The sequence below is a fragment of the Ictalurus punctatus genome, chromosome 8 (assembly GCF_001660625.3).
Source record: "Ictalurus punctatus breed USDA103 chromosome 8, Coco_2.0, whole genome shotgun sequence".
NCBI lineage: Eukaryota > Metazoa > Chordata > Actinopteri > Siluriformes > Ictaluridae > Ictalurus > Ictalurus punctatus.
The window spans coordinates 2,924,210-2,947,089 of record NC_030423.2 but is presented as its reverse complement, the minus strand read 5'-3'; the positions used below and the strand labels follow the sequence as shown (position 1 = coordinate 2,947,089).

Below are 22,880 nucleotides of genomic sequence, written 5' to 3'. Positions count from 1 at the left end.
GGCAGGTGAGCATCAGAACTGGACCATGGAGAAATGGAAGAAAGTGGACTGGTCTGATGAATGACGTTTTCTTTTGCATCATGTGGACGGCCGGATGCGTGTGTGCGTCGCTTACCTGGGGAAGAGATGGCATCAGGATGCACTATGGGAAGAAGGCGAGCCGGAAGAGGTAGTGTGATGTTCTGCTGGGAAACCTCGGGTCCTGCGTTCATGTGGATGTTACTTTGACACATCCCACTTACCTAAACATTATTGCAGACCGAGTACACCGCTTCATGGCAACGGTATTCCCTAACGTCAGTTGCGTCTTTCAGCAGGATAACGCGCCCTGAGACACTGCAAAAATTGTTCAGGAACGGTTTGAGGAACATGACAAAGAGTTCAAGGTGTTATCTCGGCCTCCAGATTCCCCAGGTCTCAATCCGATCGAGCGTCTCTGAGATGTTCTGGACAAACAAGTCTGATCCATGGAGACACCACCTCGAAACTTGCAGTACTTAAAGGATCTGCTGCTAACGTCTTGGTGCCAGATACCACAGCACACCTTCAGAGGTCTTGTGGAGTCCGTGCCCTGATGGGTCAGAACTGTTTTGGCGGCACGAGGCGGACTTCGGTGTAGTTTCCTTTTCCGAAACCCAAATACTAGTCAAATGAAAGAACTGAATGCCCTCAGACTAAAGTGGTCATCAAATTTTCATTCATAAGATTCACAAGATAAAGCACTTTATATGAATTCTACCGTACAGTGATGTGCTTTTAGTAAAAAAAAAAAGTCGTCATTGTGTTGTAAAGACTTCATGACCTCAATAGCCAATAAAACAGAACTTAAAATCTGACCCACCAACCCCCCCCCCCCCAACTTTCCATTAAAGTCCAAAATCATTGCCAAATGTCTGAGTCCACTATTTTGCATTCTTCGCTAATTTAATACAATATTATTGAGAATCTTTGAAATACAGTATTTACAGAGTTTCTTAGTATCTGGTACGTCCCCCCAATTTTTCATTCATTTATTTATTTATTTTAACTTTACTGACAGTGTGCATTTGAGCTGCCATGGACTCTACCAGATTGTGGGGGGGAAAAACCCTCGTGATCTATTTAAGAGCAAATCCATCAGTGTCTTCTGAGCACATACGTCAATAGAAGAGATTAGACATGAGGAAAAATCTGACGTTTTATATAAAGGTATATTAACATGGTCAATATCACACTTTTGCACACTTTTAAAAATAGCGCAGAATCTGGAATATTAAATACAGTATTCAAGATATTGACCATTTACTTTCTTTGTTTAAAATATTTTAAAAATTCTAAAAAAAAAAAAAAAAAAAAAAAACCTTTCTGTTTATTTCCAATTTGAATTTTTTTTTGTTTTAAATCACGGATTTTCAGTGTGCTCTCAGACTTTTGGATCCCACTGTATATTGTAACAATTACAAAGAAGCATCATACGATACGTACATTAGGAAAACTTTACTATTAATGCTCGAGCACATCGGGAAATAATGAAGTGTAGACATGAACCGCCTCTGAGTCATGATTTGCTCTTCATAAAGGTTGTAGTTAAGTATTAACATCTCGTTATCTTATTCTGTTAAATAATACCATGACTTTCAGTATTAATAAATCTCGTTTACATGGTCTTTTTGTACACAGTGTAGCTTAACTTTCCCTGTGTAAATAATGTTACAATTGAACATGTGACACCAACTGTGGATATGGCCCTATGAAAACAAGTAAATGACTCCACTGAGCACAACAAGGACTTTCATTCTGTAAAATACAATACACTATGCCACGTTAAACACTGAAGAGTATAAATACAGTGCGCTAATATATGTGAAAATCTCAACCTCCAACCTGCAGCACAAGAAAAAAAAAAAAAAACGGCAGAGGTAAGTCAAATGTAGGCTATAAGTCCATGGGAAAGTCATAACTCTGGTAAAACTGGTTATAGCTCAGGATAACATACAATCCCAATTCATTGTAAAATAAATAAATAAATAAATCCTATGGAGAATTTCACAAGAATATGGAGTTGTTTCTTTAAAACAAACAAACAAACAAACAAACAAACAAAAAAGCCTTCATGGATTTAGTAATAGTGTTGGTCTGTGTAAGTATTTGCATAGAGCTGCTCTGATACTATCTGAGCAAGAAATTTGAGCCACATGATTCACACACACACCCCTACCTATGCCACATGATAAAGATGAAGACAAAATGCAAGAGAGCTATCCATTCTCCAGACACACTCGGATGTTGCGGTGTGTCCTGGGTGTGTCCCAAAATTCTGCAACTCTTCATTTTACAAAAGAGACTTGTACATAAACATGTGTAATATAAATCCCATAAACATGTATAATATAAATCCCATAAACATGTGGCGGGGGGGGGGGGGGGGGGGGATTTGGTCATATTTTAGTCTGAAAACCTTTCATGCACCCGTTTTACATGTTATAGAACATAGATCGATTAACAGCACACGTCATCACGTCACCGCGCCACGCCGTCCGACGTTCCCTCCGGAATTTCACGTATCGTTCATACAGTTGGTCTTCGTTATGGCACCGTAAACAGTTTCGGATGTTTCGTTTTAAATTTTACGAAAGTGCGGTTAATTATTTGTCGTGCTATACGTGCTAATAGACGACTGCTTGAAGCCGTGAGCTGTGTCCCAAACCACGTACTTACCGTCTATATAGTAGCCAAAATACGTGTATTTCACCTACTATATAGCGGGTAAGTACGCGGTTTGGGACGCAGCCTTGTTCTCTTGTTTGGCGTCAAACGGTTGAGCGCTGCCGTGTGTGTACGTGTCCTGTCGCAAAATGCGGTGGAAACTCTCACACGACGTTAATAGTGTGATTAAGGTGTGTACGTGTCTGTAACGCACGTCCATAATGCGACTAAAACAGGAACACTCCACACGTCTTAATTCCGTTTGTGTTTACTTCGAGTGCGACTTTAATCGGATTAAGGTCATGAATATTCGCTGTTTACATGCTAGTTCCTTAATCAGCGTATCGACTTAATCGGGTTCATATCGGAATTTTGTTGTCCGTGTAAACGTACTGACTGTGTTGCACTGTGTGTTTTGCAAAGGGTCTGCGGCTGTAGTAAAGAGACCCCCGAGTGCTTCTACACACCGCAGTCTTCTTTATCTGTCTTTCCGGATAGGACACAACATCAAATAAGCTCTCTGGAGAAGCAAATGGAATATTATGAACTCTATTCAGTGTTATACAAGCCACAGTGATGTCAGTGGCTTCACGGTGTCATGATAATAAGCTGAGCGTGAAGAGGCGGTCAGTTTAACGTTCAATGCTTATGCAAAATGCCTAAAAACAGTGAACTAGACAAGTTAGACATTTAACATCTAAGAAGAGATGAGATATATATTTGTTATTTTCTGAAGAATAAGGACGAATATGAATGAATGCCTCGTGGTTTGTAGTTCTGAACGCAGCCTACGTGCAAAAACACGCCTTGCCGTCATGCTCAAGCCAGTGAAGCGCTGGAAGACATTCTTAGTTGGAGCATTACATTCTTCATCACCCACAGACGTATTAGTGCTTGCGATTGTTGATCTCCCTACAGAATTCTCTTCACCAGCTCCCTTCAGGCTAGGCCAAATGTTCTGGTCCTATTGACACATTTGGTTTGATAGAAGACTTTCACCAAGCAGCTTGAGGTTATTTGAGCATACTTGTAGAGATCCTTCTTGGGTAGGAATGTCAAGTCTTTCTTGTTGAGACGTGTTGAGAAGTGTTTGCAGCGGGGTAAAAATAGTGTTCTGCGTGAGGTTCAGATTTACCTCGCCTTCCAGATAAAATACTTTCCTTTAGATAGGTGATCTAGAGCCAGTTCTCTAGTACATTTGCTGGGCTCAGAGCCTACATCTAGATCTATAGGAAATACTCACTCTTTCACGTTTTTACCCAGATTTCACAGCTATTTTAAAACATAAACACCTCTCTCTCTCTCTTTTTAAAAAAAAAAAATATCTTCTAAAACAACATAACCTCTTTTATGTATGTACTTTTAGCTGAGTTGAGGGTAGTTATTATTTCATTCCTTTCATGCCATCTTATTCATTTTGTTGATTCATTTCATCTCATTTTACAATGGCGGGAAAACCGCAGGTATATTTTATGTTAATCACCTTTACCGGAAGTTAAAAACTGATTTATAAATACAGATTATTATAATCATTATTACTACTACTACTACTACTAATGAGCTTGAATTAATGGTGCATGAACTATGTCGAATTTCCCAATAAGGATTTACTACCCAAAGAGTAGTTCAGTTCAGTCTCTTGAAACCTGTTTCTTCTTGTGAGCTGGGAAATCATCGCTTCAGTGCACAAGTTTACTCTAGCCACACCTTTTGGTCAAAATGACTTCATATGATAACGGAAGCATGAAAAGAAGGTGTGGGTTAGACTCTTATCGGACTAACTATATAACGATAAACAAAGAAAATTTAATGTGCTGGCAGTGTAAGTCTAAAAACAACTAAACCCATTAATCAATGCAAACAATTCACAGGTATATTATCTGATCTGCCTCGTAGCAGATCCCACGGAAAGGACATGCAGGGTTTATAACAGTAACATCATAAAAACTTCATATTATTGTATTGGTCAAATAAATGCAGTTTAGGATGGTGATGAATGAAGTTTCACGTTAATCGTTCTAGTAGATTCAAGTTAATCCTTATTTGTTGCAGTGGCATATACAGGAAATGAAAATAAGTCACTTTCAACATTAATGCATTAACAAAATGGCTGTTGACCTACAAAAGTCAGGTAATCGATATAAAAATCTATAAACTGTTTAGAAAAAATTCCAGGGTTGTAGTAAAAATGTTTCACTGGTCTGGCATAGCTGTGGCAGGAAGTATTGCAGTTAAGAGTTTCAGAATCAGACAGTACCCTGTGTTGCCAAATCCTTCCATGTGGAAAGCAGCTAATGTAGCTTCAGAAAGTCGTTAGAAGTTACCAGATGACGTCATAGGCAAATATTCAAACATAATGGTTATTTGATATGATAATGGTCATCAAATCATGTTACATGAAGAAGGAAGATTTTGTAAAGGCATATAAAATAGAATAGTTGTATTAGAATGAACAGTTATTTTTAGGGAAGTATTTAGTTACGCCACCACAAACTATTTATGTATATACAAAATGTATTCAAATCAACCTTTTGCATATTCAATACATAGCGTGGAAACAACTATTATCCATCCATCCATCCATCTTCTATACCGTTTAATCCTTTTCAGGGTCACGGGGAAACCTGGAGCCTATCCCAGGGAGCATCAGGCACAAGGCGGGGTACACCCTGGACAGGGTGCCAATCCACTAACTATACTATACTATACTATACTATACTATACTATACTATGATATTATATTATATTATATTATGTTATATTATATTATTTTAAAAGAATGCAGACAAAAAGACACACTGGTGGTGAATAGTCAGGGCATAGATATAATAATAATTATGGTGATCAGTGATCGGAGGTTGGGTATAATGGTGATCAGTGATTGCTGGTTGGGTATAATGGTGATCAGTGATTGGTGGTTGGGTATAATGGTGATCAGTGATTGGTGGTTGGGTATAATGGTGATCAGTGGTTGGGTATAATGGTGATCAGTGATCGGTGGTTGGGTATAATGGTGATTAGTGATCTTTGGTTGGGTATAATGGTGATCAGTGATCGGTGGTTGGGTATAATGGTGATCAGTGATCGGTGGTTGGGTATAATGGTGATTAGTGATCAGTGGTTGGGTATAATGGTGATCAGTGATCGGTGGTTGGGTATAATGGTGATCAGTGATCTTTGGTTGGGTATAATGGTGATCAGTGATCTTTGGTTGGGTATAATGGTGATCAGTGATCGGTGGTTGGGTATAATGGTGATCAGTGATCTTTGGTTGGGTATAATGGTGATCAGTGATCTTTGGATAGGTATAATGGTGATCAGTGATCGGTGGTTGGGTATAATGGTGATCAGTGATCTTTGGTTGGGTATAATGGTGATCAGTGATCTTTGGTTGGGTATAATGGTGATCAGTGATCGGTGGTTGGGTATAGTGGTGATCAGTGATCTTTGGTTGGGTATAATGGTGATCAGTGATTGGTCATTGGCAATTGTGGTGATGAGTGATCAGTGATCGGTGGTTGGGTATAATGGTGATCAGTGATCGGTGGTTGGGTATAATGGTGATCAGTGATTGGTCATTGGCAATTGTGGTGATGAGTGATCGGTGGTTGGGTATAATGGTGATCAGTGATCAGTCGTTGGGTATAAGCTTTGGGCAAGCTTTAGACAAAGACCTTTAAGTATTAGTAATAAATGTAACAAATATATCAGTTAGAGTTTCTAAAATATTCCAGTAGTGTTTCATCGGCACTGTAGCTGCATGATAAAAATCAAATCATAAACAAATTAGCAGTCAGACAACTAGCAGCATTATTCTCTGTAGACACCAGTTGGAGGAGCCGGTAGGTGGGCTGGCTATGCTAAATTGCCACTAGGTGTGAATGAGTGTGTTCATGTGAGTGCATGGTGCCACTCATCACTTGCGTCACATCTAGGCTGTATTCATGCCCCACGCTCAGAAGCCCCTCTGAATCCACCACTACCCTGACCAGGATAAAGCAGCTACTGAAGAAGAATGAATGAATGATATTGCTGATTATAGTTAAGAACACCAAAGCCTTTTGTAAACACGTTCATAAGCCTAAAACATAAAATTACAATCCATGCTGCAAACAAGGAAGTAACAACTCTCCAAGGTATGCTTTAAACATCATTTATTTTATTATTTTTTTTACATTTTTTTTTAACAAAAATATTTTTACATGTCATTTACTGGATAACTCATAACGAATGTTACCAGATACAGAGACATGGGCATAGATGACAGAGTTACTGGCTGATGATAAGACATACACACTTGTGTTTGATTGCTCAGCTGCTCCAATACAACCTTAGTCCACTCTCAGGTATGCAAAATAGAAAAAAAAAAAAAAAAAAAAAAAAAAAAAGGTTACAAATTTGCATAGGTGCAATTACACAGGATTTTACCACTCATCTGCCCCTTTCGGCTGCATATCTCCTTGCCTGTGAAGAGACTGCGATATTATTTAAACAAGGATTTGAAGTGCAGGAGGTGAAGAGGGTGATCGAGTAAAATGTCTTAAAAGGAGAAGGGAAAGGGTGGGGGTGTTAGATAGAGAGATATGTGAAGAATCATGCTCGACAGGCTTCATTTTCCACCCTCGGCAGCCTTCTTTTCTTGCTCGATGTCTGTTAAAGAAAAAGGGAAGTGCATGTAAGAATGACGGTGATGCAACGAGTGTTATAAATTTTTTTAAAAAAGCAGATATCGATGTCACAAAAGCAGAAGCCGACCTTTATAGTTCTGTTAATCCGACAGTTACCGTCGTCACTGTAATTTCTTCAAGGTTTATTTATTTATTTATTGATTTTAAAACATTTATCCAAGTCGAGCAAACATCTGCATGGAACTGGAGACGTCGACGTCACGTGTTCTCTTTTGGAAATGCCGTTACATTCTGAGGTTTCTGATGACCTCGAGGTTACATTTATTGCTCTATTATTACTGCTAGTGGGTATTACTACTATTACAGCAAGTCAAACGGTATTTAGAATTCCAGGAAAATATATACGTATAGATATAAACATTGTATTGTGTCACTGTTGTAAACTGTGAATGTTTAGGCTGTCTTCCTCTGGATATATAAACATAATATAGAATCACTGAATTGCTACGAATGACTGTCACTCGCATAATAATAATAATAATAATAATAATAATAATAATAATAATAAGTGCTGGACAAATGAAATCAAAGATAACTTTGGATCACCTGCATGAAGAAACGAAAGAATGTTCGTCTGGTCTGTTTTTTATTTTTAAACTAGATACAGTCTTTGCTTCCTTGTCCTTATCAGAGCTTTCCATATCAGATAAATTCCTCAAAAGCAGATTATCGCTAGCTAAAGCCAAACTCTGGTATTCTTGTGGAATTTCTGCACTTGGGGAAGCGCTTTCACGAGCCTCGTTTATTCGTATAATACATACACAAATATCCCAGGCCAGTCATGTTTTTTTTTTTTTTTGAGTGTTGCATATACACCTGATGCTATAAACATACTAGTATATTAATGAACCTTCACACTCTCTGAAGGAGATAATTATCATCTGGAGATGGAGATCCACAGAATTAAACGTAATATGAATATAAATCTACTCAAAGAGCTGTCAATCACTTTCTGGAGATCAGTGCTCAGCTGAATAAACAACAGTAAGGCATTATTTAGTCCAACAAGTGCAGTCACTGATACATGACACCATTTTGTTAATGTAGATGACATCTGTGGTCGCTGATGAAATACCACAACATAACAAGCTTTCTTTTTTTCTCTCTCTCTCTGTTGTATGTTACGATATTTCCTCTGGCTGGGAAAGTCCCAGTGTTAGTATTACATTGTGTTATGTTATCAAATCATTATTACGGCATTATAATAACGCAACATGCTACAGAAAGAGTATCGAGAGCTGGACTGAAACCGTATGTGTAAATATTTGGAGGAATTTTCTGGCTCTGAGGTAGACCTAGCTGGAGGGATGTTCGACGATCACACAATTAAAGGACATGCCTTTCTATATTTTGGATCCTTTACTTGGCAGTAGATTGGGCTAAAGGTGAAGCAGGGACAAGCATCCCATTTCCAGCATTTCCTCTCGTTTTGTCCGAGTGCAACACGAATCGCATATCTGCTCTCGCAGTCTGCCGTTTCTGTTTCCGCTTGTCAATTATCGCGAAAGGTGCGAGTGAACATGCCTGACGCGTGCTGGGACACGGTGGACGTGTGGAAACGAAATGAAGACTTCTGCTCGGCTTACCCTCCTTTGTTGGAAGAGAGTTTTTCTCTGCGGTGTTGGTCTTTTTTAGACACCTCTTGTCGAAGTTCTGCACCTCCTGCTTGACTGGGTGGTCACTCATTTTGGATGTTCTGTTGGAGAGAGATGATTTTATTCGAATCAATACATCAGACTGGAGAAACTGCGAGGTAGATTCAGGCCACCGGTATGACTGTTGAGGAAATCACTGCGTCTTTGACCTAATGGTGTGAAATGAGCTAATTTGGTAGTTAGCTACAGCTAATCACGTTTAGGGATTGTCTTTAAACAAATTAGTAGGAACCTCTTTGGGAAACCTGCTGGTCTTAAACCAAACCTAACGTGTCAAATCTAATCATATTGAGTAACTGATTTATTATTATTATTATTATTATTATTATTATTATTATTATTATGGGTAGTTTTTTACTTATTGTTACAGCTTCAAATCAGGTTTGTCCCGAAGACCAGGTCGTTTTCTCTCTCTGTTACAACACGCCTTTAACTAATGCCACTTTTCCTCTGTCTGGACACGTCGTCAAGCCCCACCCATGAAATTAACTTTCTCTTATCGGTGGAAGAGGGGATGTGAATAAAAACACAACGGTCCTTTTGTGCAATCACGCACAGTTTTAGAATAGAGAACTAGTTTAAAAAAAAAAACACACACACACACACACAGAAGGAGCTGAATTTCCAAATAATTCTACCACAAGTTCCACAAACCGAGCAGAAGACATTGCCAAAGGGATTTGTAACCTTTCGACAATATTTCGAGAGGTTTGGGCATATTATTAGATGGTCCTGACAAAAAAAAAAAACCCAACAACCCGTAAACTGTTATTAGTGTGATCAGTTACTGTGAATTGCACTAAGATTGGAAATGTGTGAATAAAGACTCCTAATGGAATATATATATATATTTGGCTTTCTATAAAAGCCATGCTGAATATGTTTTCAGAAAGCTCCTTGTTTCAACGACGGCCATGTGACAACTCGGCCCACACGTTTGCGACGCATTACAAAAAGGCCACTGTTTTAAATCTATGCAGATATGTTGCATGCCAGCTTGACTAGCATGCAACTAAACTCTTGAGGAACATAAAACGATGTTACTGATAGAGTTCCTTATCTGCAGGTGCTCTTACACAAGATGTGGGTGTGGAAAAAAACCACACGCACAATGGATTGAGTTTGTCGTCCCATGTCAAAGAAGGCTAAGGTAAACATCATAAGAAAGCCATTCATCACCTTGCACGATAATTACACAGTCTTGAGTTGCATTCACTGCATGTAGAGGTTGTTGATCTGCTTTAAAAAGCTGTACTCCACCCAACAAGTGCATTCACCTGTTCTTAAGTGCCTGGCGATTCGTCGCTACATCTAACTGGCGTTTACCTGAGCTAGGAAAAGTATGATAACCATATGATTGCATGTGCATCACTTTATCCCAGTACATCAACAACAACAAAAAAAAAACCAATGACACTAATAATAATAATTTTTTTTTTTTAATTTTTTTTTTTTTTTTACATTATAATCGTTCCAGTTCATCTGTACCACTACAACATGCATACAGTGCTTTATCATTTCATGATTTCTTCATGCTATCCCCATGTCAGTGCACCGTTTACGCCCTGCTATTACGCAATTAACAAACTGATCCGCTCCAAGTGACGTGGACGTGCCGCGTGCTTCCATTATTCACTACATAGAACGGTTATAACGTTTGTAAAACGTTTAGTGACACACTGAGACTTAAAGGCAGGTAGCTGAAGAAGTCACACTGATGGGGCTAATGGAGCTGAATACAGGACAGTCCTGGCTCCCAGCACACTAGATGGATGGCACTGAAAAATGTGTGTATGTGTGCATATATGTATATATATAAATGCACACACACACACACACACATTTTATATATATATATATATATATATATATATATATATATATATATATATATATATATATATATATATATATATATAATCACTGAAGGCTGTATTAAGTCCTATCCTGCGTCTCTGGCCCTTAATTTCGGGTTGCAGTCAAATTATTCAGAAATATATCTGCTTACCTTGCGTTGCCTTTGAAGGAAGCTGTGTCTCTCTATGTGTGTGAGTGTGTGTGTGTGAGTGTGTTTAATCCTTCGAAGCCTAGAGGTTTAAGTAGGAAATCACGCCCCGCTCTGCGTGAGCATTGTGCTCTAAATCCCTCACTCTGATTGGTCGAGCGAGCCCCCCCTCATCGGATAAACCTGCACCTGTAGGTTAAGTCCCAAACAGCTCAGTTCTGCATACATTACTTAGAGTCCGGTTTGTAGCGCGTTTATATAGGAAGTGGTTTAGGATTCAGCCTTAAATCCTCAGACACTGAATCCCAAACAGATCCAGACTCTCCTTATATGAAACAGTGCTTGTCCAACTTGTCCCATATAGTGCACTAGATGTCTAACAGTGATTATTTGATTATGCGAAACCATGTGATGTTACAGCCACCATGTTATATATACTGTAGGTCACTGATGATCATTTCAGTTCTGCAGGCGGGATGAAATGTGACTAAAGGCGCAACAGCGCACTCTTGTGGCGAGAGAGAGAGAGAGAGAGAGAGAGAGAGAGAGAGAGAGAGAGAGAGAGAGAGAGAGAGAGAGAGAGAGAGAGAGAGCGGGGAGTGAGAGAGAGGGAGAGACAGAGAGGGAGGGAGAGAGAGAGAGACAGAGATAGAGGGATAGACAGACAGAGAGAGGGAGAGACAGATAGAGAGGGAGAGAGAGAGACAGAGAAAGAGAGGGTGAGACAGTGAGAGAAAGAGGGAGAAAGAGACAGACAGACAGACAGACAGACAGACAGAGAGAGAGAGACACACAGAGAGAGAACAAGACATGGTCTGTAAATACCACAGGGGAGCACAGAAAAACAACGGCTGTCACTAAGACCAGAGATTTTTGTTTCAGTGGCTGGTGTGGAGCTTCAAGGGAAATTGTGATGCACCTATTCTAATTGAAAAAGAAAACAGTGATTCAAAGCTAACAGCTCATCTCAGCCAGATAAGACGAAGCTAAACACAAAAAATACATTTCTATCTTTTATTTGAGCAAGATTATCCAAGATTGACAAGAAGTGAGCACCTGAAATCAGTCAGATGGGCATTAGGTGATTATTCGCTTAATATAATCTTGACACACTCTTTTTTTTCTTCTTCTTCTTTCTTCTCTGTGTCTCTCTCCCTCTCCCTGTCTGTCTGTCTGTCTATCCCTCTCTTCTTTTGCAAAGCCTACAGTAGATAATGATAATGAGTCTTTAATGGTCACATATACATTGCAGCAGAGTGAATTTCATTTCTTCACATACCCCAGCATGTCAGGAAGTTGAGGTCAGAGTGCAGGGTCAGCCATTATACAGCGCCCCTGGAGCAGAGAGGGTTAAGGGCCTTGCTCGAGGGCCCAATAGTGCCAGCTAGGCAGTGCTGGGGCTTGAACTCACAACCTTCCGATCAGTAACCCAGAGACTTAACCACCAAGCCACAATTCTTACAGGATTATAATTAGAGTAATAGTATATGAGATTATATTCTGGTCTTCTAAGTAAAGTACAATAGTACAATAGTTTGCAACCCTGAGATAGAAGACTTTATACATACAGGTGAGCAGGGAATCATGTAAAGCATATAAAATATTGTGCACACAAATACTGACTGCACCGTTGCCTATTAGGCACCGTTTTATAAATTTACTTCACCTTATAACATCAGGAACACCTGAGGATGTTGGTCCAATGCACTGTAATTTGGTGGTTAAGCAATATAGTTAATCATCAATATCATCAATGATAGGATGATTACACAATCTGGGCCATTTGTGTCATACTGATAATAATAATTTCCAAATATGAATGTACAACCACAATTACGAAAACGTTGGGACAGTATAGAAAATGCGCAAAAAAAAAAAAAAGGGTCATTTGAAAATTCAATTCACCCTATACTATATTGAAAAGACATTATTTGATCTTACTTTGTGAATTGATTTACTGTTTACCGCTGTGTAACATCACCTTGTATTTTAATGACCCTTATTAAGTGTTTGGACGCAGAGTGAAGACACCAGTTCGTTAAGTTTAGCGAGTGGAAATTTCCACCGTTCATCCATTATGCGTTTCTTCAGCTGCGCGAGTGTACGGGGCCTTCGTCCTCTTATTTTGCGCTTCATAATGCGCCGTACGTTCTCAATGGGAGACGGGTCAGGATTGCAGCAGGCCATGCTAGCACCCGAACTCTCTGCTTACGCGATCATTCGATTGTAATCCGGGCAGAATGTGGTTTGACGTTGTCCTGCTCTGGATGGCAGATTATGTTGGTCCAAACTGTGTACGTATCTTTCTGCATTAACGCTGCCCTCACAGATGTGCAAGTTACCCATCCCATGTGCACTGACACTCACATATCATGACAGATGCTGGCTTTTGGACCTGATGATGATAACAGCTCGGATGGTCCTTTCCCTCTTTGGCCCGGAGAACACGAAGGCTGTTTTGTCCAAAAACTATTTGAAATGTCGACTCTTCGGACGACAAAACACGATTCCACTGCACTACCGTCCATCTCAGATGAGACCGAGCCCAGAGAAGTCGGCGGTGCTTCTGGACAGTGTTGATGTACGGCTTCTGCTTTGCGTGGTAAAGCCTTAACTTGCAACTGTGGATGCAGCGGCGAATAGTGTCGACTGACAAAGGTTTACCAAAGTATTCCCGAGCCCATACCGTCCCAATTTCTTCATAATTGGGGTTATAAAACAAAGGTAAAATACATTTTAACCAGAAGTAAAGCGTCCTTCACAACAGCTTATGTGCATGTTTCAGATAAATAAATTCAAACCTCTCTACAGAGTTTAGAAAACAGCACTATTGCTTGTCCCAGTCCACTGTAACGTCTCTTAACCACACATCAAAATACTGTAATGCATAATATGTGAATACGTTTAAACCTCATGCGTGAGAAACATTCCACAAGTCCCATGTTCAGCAGGAAGTTGCATCATCCAAATCTCATTAAGATCATGAAAAACTGTACGTTCTATTTTTTTTAAAATTCATTTTAAATGATACTGTGATACTGACTGGCAAGGTCACTTTGAAGGTGCAACTCTGATACTCAAATTACAAAGTGAAAGTGAATGATTAATAAAAATGTAAAAAATACACTAAGTTAATCATTGGGATGTCCTTAATGTCCTTAGTATGGATGCTAGTTCAACACGTGTTGAGTATTTGCAAATTCTATGCCAACAATCAGCTCTGTTACTCATTTAAGAGTAGAATTCAGCTATTGTTAGCAATGACACTTTCGGGAAAGAAAAAAAAAAGAGAAAATGCTGCCAGAAATGGTTTTAGTGGTTAAATAAATCTTTTCACATATGCGATATATCCACCTTCCAGAGGAGAAGTGCTGATAGTGGTCCTCAGCCTGAGCGTTTTGTTAGCTGGTCGTATATTGCAGTGGTGATGCCCCAGGAGATGCAGGAGCGCAGGATGACCAGCGATCCTCCACGGTATAGCAATACCAGACTTCGCTGTCGTTTCTGCCACAGCTGATGCCAGCTGGCCCTCACCCCCAAGTTGTCTCCACCGACCTGGGCTTGCATATTGGCCACCAACACTGACAGTGGATACAAGGGCAAGCTGATCACAAAGGAACTGACCATCCCTGAGACAAAAGATGAGGCTACGGGGGGACAATCTTGCTCACGTAACAATCTGGACAGCGGATCCTTCAGGCCAAAGTAAAGACTGCTCCCTAATGCGTTACGAGTAAGAGTAGGTAAAAAAGCTCTGTACCATCCATTCGCTAACGTTTCAGACCTCATCCGGCCCACAATTTTGCTGAGAGTGGGAAGGTTGCGGTCGTTGCCACTGTTTTGTAAGATACTCTGTACGCGCTCGAAAGGGGTAAAAAAAAAACACTCCACTAACCCTGTCCCGAGCCCGGCCAGGGCGGGAAGCATTGCCCTGGGAAAATATGATTCAGCCATTGGGGATAGCTTCTGCAGGAGAGTGTTCTGGAAGCCAAACAAAATGGTTCCCTGAAGAGTCTTCATCAGCAAGGGTGGCACAACTCCACGGTAAAGTTTCAGTAGCCCTTCCTCATATAGCTGCACCACAGCCTCACGGATCAGTGTGTTGTGCAACTGCTGGCGAAACACAGTTTTGTACATGGGGAAAGTGATGACGGTGCAGGTCAGGCTGGACATCCCACCATGCATATAACTTTGGAAAGAAATACCTGGCTCAGAGACATCATGCTTTCCACTGCTGTCTGCAAGATTTTGCTTCATTTCTCTCTTTGGTGAATAGCAGTTTGCTGGGGCAGAAGAAAAAAAAAACACGAGATGAAATAAGTTTTAAAACCATCGTTATATCATGTATCGGTTAACATTTAGCAATGGATGTCAGAAAATCTTCAGATCCCGGCATCCAACCCCCCCCCCACACACACACACACATTTCCTGTCTTGCTTTTCAGGTTTTCACAAAGTTATGTACAAAAAAAAAATGTTTCTACATGTTGATTAAGGGTTATCTGTGGTCAATTCAGCTGACTGAACATGATTTGGAACCCCTACAGATGTCAGTGCATGTCAACCATCCATCCATCCATCCATCCATCTTCGTATTCAAACTCCGTATACACAGGGCCACGGTGGGACTCGAACCCCCGACCCTGGAGGTGTGAGCCGAACGTGCTTTGTGATTTTTTTTTTTTTTAAACAAAAGCTCAAAAGCTATTCTAACCTTGGGGTTAGAATAAAGACAAATTTTCACAGCTTTCATATTTACCAAGGGTGCTAATATTAGTGGAGGACACTGTACATATTCTTATTTGAGGAGTCAAAAGGCAGTGCCTCAACAATGACTTCTGCATTAGATATATGAATGAAATCTCAGTTGCTGCAGTGTCTGTGCAAAATAATAATAATAATAATAATAATAATAATAATAATAATAATAATAATAATAAAGTCATTTTAAGTGATAAAACGCAATATAAGGGTTTTTTTATTTCTACTCGAGTATCATAATGTGTGCAGGAGAAAACTGTAAGCGGTTCAGTGATTACTGTTATTATTATTTATTTGCATATGGAAGAATAGAAATATACTGAACATTATTTCATAATATTCCTACCTTGAAACAACGGACAACTGGGTGGATGATGGAAGGGCGGATGATGGAAAGGTGGATGATGGATGAGATGAAAGGGTGGATGGTCGTTCGGATTTTATCCACCGGAGGAAATAAAAGGGTGCACCTATAGATTTCCGCCGTCTTCCTCTGATCGCGTGCACTGTTTCAGCATCACTACTTTCGATTTCCTTATAAGGGTTGTTTAAAAAAAAAAATACATCACCGTCAACAGATTACAAAATAATAATAATAATAATAAAAAATCAAAATAAATGAACCGTCGCTTACCGTAAACCGAGCACGTAGCCTATATTTCCGTTATACTATGCGCCTGAGGCTGTATGGTTGCACACATCCCCCTAACAACACAGCCAATCACAAGTGTGTGACTCCAAAACCATCATAAAATATTTTTATTTTGTTTATTTATTTATTTTTGGTAAATATTTCCCCAGTCTTCGCATTTTTATCCTAATTTTTTTTTTTTTTTTAATCCTGTTTTTATTCAATCAGGAGTGGTTTTCTTAATAGCCTAGTTTGCTAGCAAATTGGGTTTGTGGTGTAAATTAGCATACACTGTGTAATTGTTAAGCCCAATATAAGGCTAAGATTAGGCCAGTCCTGTCAGACAACTTCCAAATAACCTTCCAAATAAGCTTTCTGTTTAACTGAAATCTTTTTTTGTTGTTGTTGACTGTTTTGTAGGCTGTAGTTGGTGTCCCAGCTATAGTTTTTCATCACGCTTGGCAAGCGAGTCACAGACGGATTTGGCCCTGTCACTCACTACAGTTCAAGTCAGTGAACATGAAGCCCATTTCAGCTCTGAAATGGCCAAAATATACCGGAAACGTATCAATTTGCCCTACGACAATAACATAGCGCCCAGTGGGGTCAGCTTCCACACTCGTCATCGTAAATGATGTATTTCTATCAATTAATATAGCTGCCACCCTAGCCTTCGAATGGAAATTTGAATGAAAGATCTGTCCTGACCACTCCCCTCCTAGTCTAGAATGGTCTGATGACCGTAGATGTGTCTCCTGAAGAAATGCAATATTTCTATTAAGCCGTTTCAGATGTGTAAATACCTTCTTTCACTTTAAAGGATGATTAAGTGCCTTAACATTCCAGCTCACGAAATTAACCATACTACCATCCGACCCTCGGGGAATACTGAAGTCAGTCATTACGAGAGAAAAAAAAGGTCAGATATCTGAGCCCTACAGGGAACCTAGAATGAAAGCAGATAGACCACAACACAGATGTCTGGCAAATTAAACACTCTAAACAACAAAGTCTGGCACACCCTCCCGTAACCCCAACCCCAAACCCATGGTGCTCACTGTACCCACCCGAAACAAATTCGCACATTCAGTGCTTGTGTGGAGGAACTCTATAGAGCCTACTGCTCAAGCTCCCACCGAACCCCTGGTATGAAAATAAACTAAAAAAAAAACAAAAAAAACAAAGCTAGTGTAGAACATACACCCTATCATAGCGTATATAACAGAAAATAGGACCGCGGTGACGATCATCCTCCTTATTACAGTAAAAGTCTGATCAAACAGTTATCGTCCAGTCAAAGTTCAGAGACGATGAATTAGCCAGGGCAATGTTACTCACTCAGCCCTCTACAGTAGTAATGATATTCTTCCTGACGTAGCTCATGGCTTTGCTTGCATCTATGAACTCCTTTTCCTCTCCGTTGAACGTAATACAGAGACGGGCTGGAAACAGGATGCCATACCGAACTCCCTGCCGGTTACGGAGCAACTTCCTGACCTCATTGAAGGCCGCCCTGGCCTTAGCGACACTTGCGGTATAATCCGGAAAGATAGCAATCGTCTCACCGTTACGCGGGAGCGGCGTTCGAGAGCGCGCCCAGCTCAGTACCTCAACGCGGTCCTGGTAGTAGTGAAGTTTGGCTATGATGGCGCGTGGTTTCCCATCCTTCCTCACAGGACCCAGCCTTCTGTGAGAGCGGTCCACAAGCACATCTCTATCCAGCTGTAATATTTCTCTCAGTAGTTCCGAGACTGATGTTGTAGAGCTGGATCCATTAGCTTCCGCCACCCCCAGAATTCTGATGTTACATCTCCTCGGTCTCCCACCAGCTTCCAGCTGATTTTCTGTTTAATTAAAAAAAGAAAAATACACAGTTGTGTGCACGTGCGTGTGCACGTGCGTGTGTGTGTTTCTCCACAGTAAATTGAAGTAAATCACAGTAAAGCTGATTCGCTACATTAAGTTAAAATGCAGTACATTTCAGGAGGTGCGAGAAAAAAACACTGCAGCGCTACGAGACCGATTTTTTCCTTGAACCTTTTTCAGGCCTCACACCAGAGTACATGGAGATGAGTGTGTGTGTGTGTGTGTGTGTGTGTAGTATCCAAGTGAAGTTATTCACTGAACATTGAATGAGACTTGGGTATAATCTGTTTATTTTCTGTTAATTTTGGCTATCCAAGTGAGACCATCAACAACAATATTCAGGGTATCAGTTCGGTACCATCCACAGCAACCTCACAGTGATCTCACAGCATTCAGGCATTTAGACTAGCCATGTGGGCCATCCTCAGCAACGATGAGTGATTCTCACATGAAGGAGGCTCCAAGTGTAAGTAGAGAATCAAGATGGATCAGGCTGGTCAGAAGGGCAGAAGGAGTCAGGATCACCGGCATCTCATTAGGCTACAGGAGGAACATCCTGTATCATGTGATGGAGAGAGAGAGGGAGAACGGAATATTATATACGCTCTTGTCCTGTAGTGGTTTAAGGGTATGTACTCTACAGTGACCCAGGACTAGCTTTGACAGTAAAACTAAAAGCGAGAGCCAGAAGGTAAGACAGAGATGAGGGTGTCCTGAGACATAAAACAAGCAGCCACTCCACCATCAACCTGAGTGTACCTGTAAAACTGTACAGTCACTGACCTGATCTGTTTGATGTGGTAGCATGGTGTGGTGCATATATTATGAGTAAGATTTATTTTAAATGAGATGAGACAATGATCTGCTCCAGCCTGTGGAAGTGTGACTGTTTTCTATATGTAATCCAAACGTTAGTGTTAAATCAAGCATTACGAGTGGGTCCTGTTACGATCTGATTAACCGTATTCAGAATACAATCTGTAAATAATAATAATTAGGTGAAATGATTGAGTAGATGTAATTTGTGTGGCTATATATGTTATGTTAGTTCCACTGAGTTAAATTCATGTCCATGTTTTTGTGGAATGCTTAGATTATCATTATATATAACTTTGATGCCTCCTCCTCTGCCAGTTAGACGAGGGTGATGTATAAAACTGTATTAGGGAACACTAGCTTCATTTAATGCTACATATCAATTTGGTCTCATCCTAGTTTCCATTAAGCACAGACATATATAACATCTCTGAACAGTAATACTTTATATGTAAGAGATCTAATATTTAGCAAACCTAACTTCAGACCAAAGGTACATTTTTGTTAAGCTTGGGGAACAGACAGTCTCACTATTTTGGAACCTGAGTGATGACTCAAGGCAGCTAGCAGAGGGTCAGATTAGCCTGTTTGTCTGCTCCATGGTCTTGGCTCTGGATTGTCACTGATTAACTAGGCCTGTTCTGAGAAATCAGAGTAGCACCTTCGAGAGTGGGATGGATACTGCCCTGCCCGTAAAGGACAGCCTTGCACTCAAAATGACTTCAATTGTTTCTAAAGCCCACATTGTTTTCGGAACACCACATCCACAGCACAGACATCCAGTGGTTCAGCGACCATAAACCGCTGTCATTTGTAACTGTGTGTAATGTGTATTGTTATTGTGTGCAGTTATCCAGTTTGGTTTTGTGACACTGTTTGTGGCGTCATTTCCATTGGCGCCACTTTTTGCTCTGCTCAACAACATCATTGAAATCCGTCTTGATGCTAAAAAGTTCGTAGCAGAGATCCGGAGGCCTGTGGCAGCATGAGCAAAAGACATTGGTGTGAATAGCTTACCATGTGACCATTTCATCCTGAAATTAGACTGCATTGTTTAATTTCATATTTGCTAATGTCATTTTTAGCAGTGGCATGAAATTCATTGAAACTTTACACTTTAGTAGCAGTTATTTTATATTTAATGTTTTCTGTGTGCTTTTATTTCTGTAACAAATCCAGGGAGGTGGATGCAAGTGCAGATAAGCTCTATTAAATAAACAACTAACAACCAACCAAAAGGCAGGGAAAGAATTAAAATCTAGCAAAACCAACCAAAATCAAGAAAATCTATGACAGGAAAAACATACAAGATACAGACTTCTAAGGGAAACAAATCCTAAGCAACCAATGAGAGAAACTATAGAATGTGAGTAGAAACATGAGAAATACAATTCAGGTGAGTACAAACAGTAAATCAGCCAGACAATAAGAAGTTGAGTGAGGGTGCCCTCTGGTGGTGTGGTGGTGGACATGACAATTTACAATGTGTGTGAGCAGATGTATTATTATTATTATTATTATTATTATTATTATTATTACTCACTTGTCAGCCCCAGTAGTTTAATAATTAATATGAATAAGAATAAATAGCTGGTGCGGAATAAATAGCTAGAGACGGGGCTGTGCCGTGTTGGCCGCGCCCTCTGGATTGTCTAGACATGTCTAAAAACTTTTTCATTCAACGAAACTATGAATGAATACAAAAAAATATATCCATAAATATATACACTAAAAAACAACAACAATGAATACAGGTGAATACAGGTGCTCCACACCTGACTGTTAGCGCTTTGTCTTGTTAACAAAAATATTGTATTGGGAATACATTAAGAAGACTGAATACAAATTTTGTGTGTTAAGATTAAAAAAAACAAAAAAAAAACAAACGTAATTTTAACGTTATTCATAGAATTTCCATGCTCAAAGCACTTTTAATACTTGTTTTTCTGTACAAAACTTGTTGAACAAGAATTCTCTTACTTACTACAAACTTTAAAAAGTTAACTAACATTAGTTTAAAAACCATAACACAATTCTAAACATAACTATTAAAATAAAATAAAATTTCTCGTAGACATCCTTACCGACTTAGTGACTGTACTCTTCTGTCAAAAGTTCTATTTGAAGAAAAAAAAAAACTCCGTCGGGCTGACCACTACAACATGTATCAATCCGCGCAGCTATTTAAAAAAGATCAAATCTCAAATATTTTTTAAAAAAAATCAAATCTCAAATATTAAAAAATATCAAATATTTTTTAAAAAAAAAGCCAAATAATCTTTTTCAACATAAGACAAGGTACTATTTTCAGTGGAAGAATAGTTCAATTTGGGTAGTGAGATGAACATTGGCACTACTTTTTCTCTTTGACGTGATTAGAAAATGGCGCGAGTTTCAATTAAAAATGGCGTCTGTCCACCGCTCAAACACAGACAAATACAGTACCTACCAGTGACGTGCGGCCAGGGGAGGCGCTGTCTCCCCTGTGTCATCATGGAGCGTAAAAAACAAATAATGATTAAATATATATGTCCACTGATCTGTGATTGAACTGTAATTATGGTATGATTCCAATCATTCCAATAATTTTTATAGTTAATATCACTGAATTGGTGTATTTTCCTGTTCAAATACGGGGGAAAGACCCGAAGGGAGACTCTGAGCCTCCTCCCGGATTGTGCAATCCCTCACAAACTGGTTGAGCTGCTCTTCTTCTTCTTCTTTTTTTTTTTTTGCTTAACTTGAGCACGTGCAATTGATCTCTCTGTATGTCACCAGTGTAATGTTTGTACACACTTTTATTATATGTCCTCACATTCCATAGTCTAGGTCTTGTATTTCACCTACGTGAATAATTTATTAGTCTTGCAGATCTGACATGACGCTGCAGTGAAAAAGCAGGAGGGGAGTCTTCGTTATGCTCTTGGTGTCATTTTGACTGGGCGCCCACTTCTTGGCAGAGTAACAACAGTCCTAAAGTGTCTCCATTTGTAGAATGTTTGCTTAACTGTAGACTGGTGAATTTCTAAAGTCTTTGAAATCACTTTGTAACCCTTGCCAGCTTTATGTAAATCAACAATTCTTGATTGTAGATCCTCTGAAAGCTCTTTTTGGCAAGGCATGGCTCATGTAAGCGTGTGTTTCTTGTGCAGTGTAAACTCCAAACATTTGAGGGTTTTTTTTTTTTATCAGTCAAAGTAGCTGTAGTCGACACCTCCAAACTCATTTTCTTAACGAGACTCCAGGTGTGCTAAAACCTGACTCCAATGAGCTTTTTTGAGGTCATTAACTCACGGGTTCACATACTTTTTCCACAAGCACTATGAGGTTTTTTTGGTTGTTCTCAATAAAGACATGAAAGATCAGAATTTTTTTTTGTGTTATTATTTTAGACACATTACATTTGTCAATACCCTTGACTTAGATGATCAGATCACATTTTATGACAAATGTATTCAGAAAACCATGAAATTCTAAAAGGTTCACATACTTTTTCTTGCCACTGTGTGTGTGTGTGTATATATATATAAAATTTATTTGATGGTATTTATGCATTATTTTTATGGATGCACAAAAGGCACCCAATTAAACTACAGTCCTAAATTAATCATATATTCTTGTGTGTGTATTGGGTTCTTTTCTGTTTTGGACAAACAGTTGTGTAAAGTTTTAGTCTGAAATTTAGATTTGTAACACTCAGTTTGATTTTTTTTTTTTTTTTTTTTTTAAAGGGTACTGAAAGTTTGCCCTGACCCCATACGATTAATGCAAAG

General features: G+C 39.5%; 2 protein-coding genes across 4 annotated transcripts; both read right to left on the bottom strand.

Annotated features, from left to right (window-relative positions):
* Positions 1-6,822: 6,822 nt before the first annotated feature.
* Positions 6,823-11,189, bottom strand: tmsb1 (thymosin beta 1). The gene is made up of 3 exons (XM_017474204.2): positions 11,037-11,189; positions 8,960-9,069; positions 6,823-7,335 (listed from the first exon to the last, which is right to left on the bottom strand). The coding sequence occupies exons 2-3, from the start codon at positions 9,057-9,059 to the stop codon at positions 7,295-7,297; spliced, it is 141 nt and encodes a 46-aa protein (XP_017329693.1). The 5' UTR covers positions 9,060-9,069; positions 11,037-11,189; the 3' UTR covers positions 6,823-7,294.
* Positions 11,190-11,604: 415 nt separating this feature from the next.
* Positions 11,605-21,279, bottom strand: LOC108268880 (solute carrier family 25 member 53). Of its 3 annotated transcripts, XM_047157056.2 has the most exons (5): positions 21,192-21,279; positions 18,740-18,847; positions 16,429-18,269; positions 16,141-16,328; positions 11,606-15,316 (listed from the first exon to the last, which is right to left on the bottom strand). In XM_047157056.2, the coding sequence occupies exon 5, from the start codon at positions 15,288-15,290 to the stop codon at positions 14,418-14,420; it is 873 nt and encodes a 290-aa protein (XP_047013012.1). In that variant the 5' UTR covers positions 15,291-15,316; positions 16,141-16,328; positions 16,429-18,269; positions 18,740-18,847; positions 21,192-21,279; the 3' UTR covers positions 11,606-14,417. The 3 variants fall into 3 exon arrangements, with proteins under 3 accessions (XP_053538392.1, XP_047013012.1, XP_053538391.1); XM_053682416.1 differs by having other exon boundaries at positions 16,141-18,269; XM_053682417.1 differs by lacking the exons at positions 16,429-18,269; positions 18,740-18,847; positions 21,192-21,279 and having other exon boundaries at positions 11,605-15,316; positions 16,141-16,233.
* Positions 21,280-22,880: the final 1,601 nt, after the last annotated feature.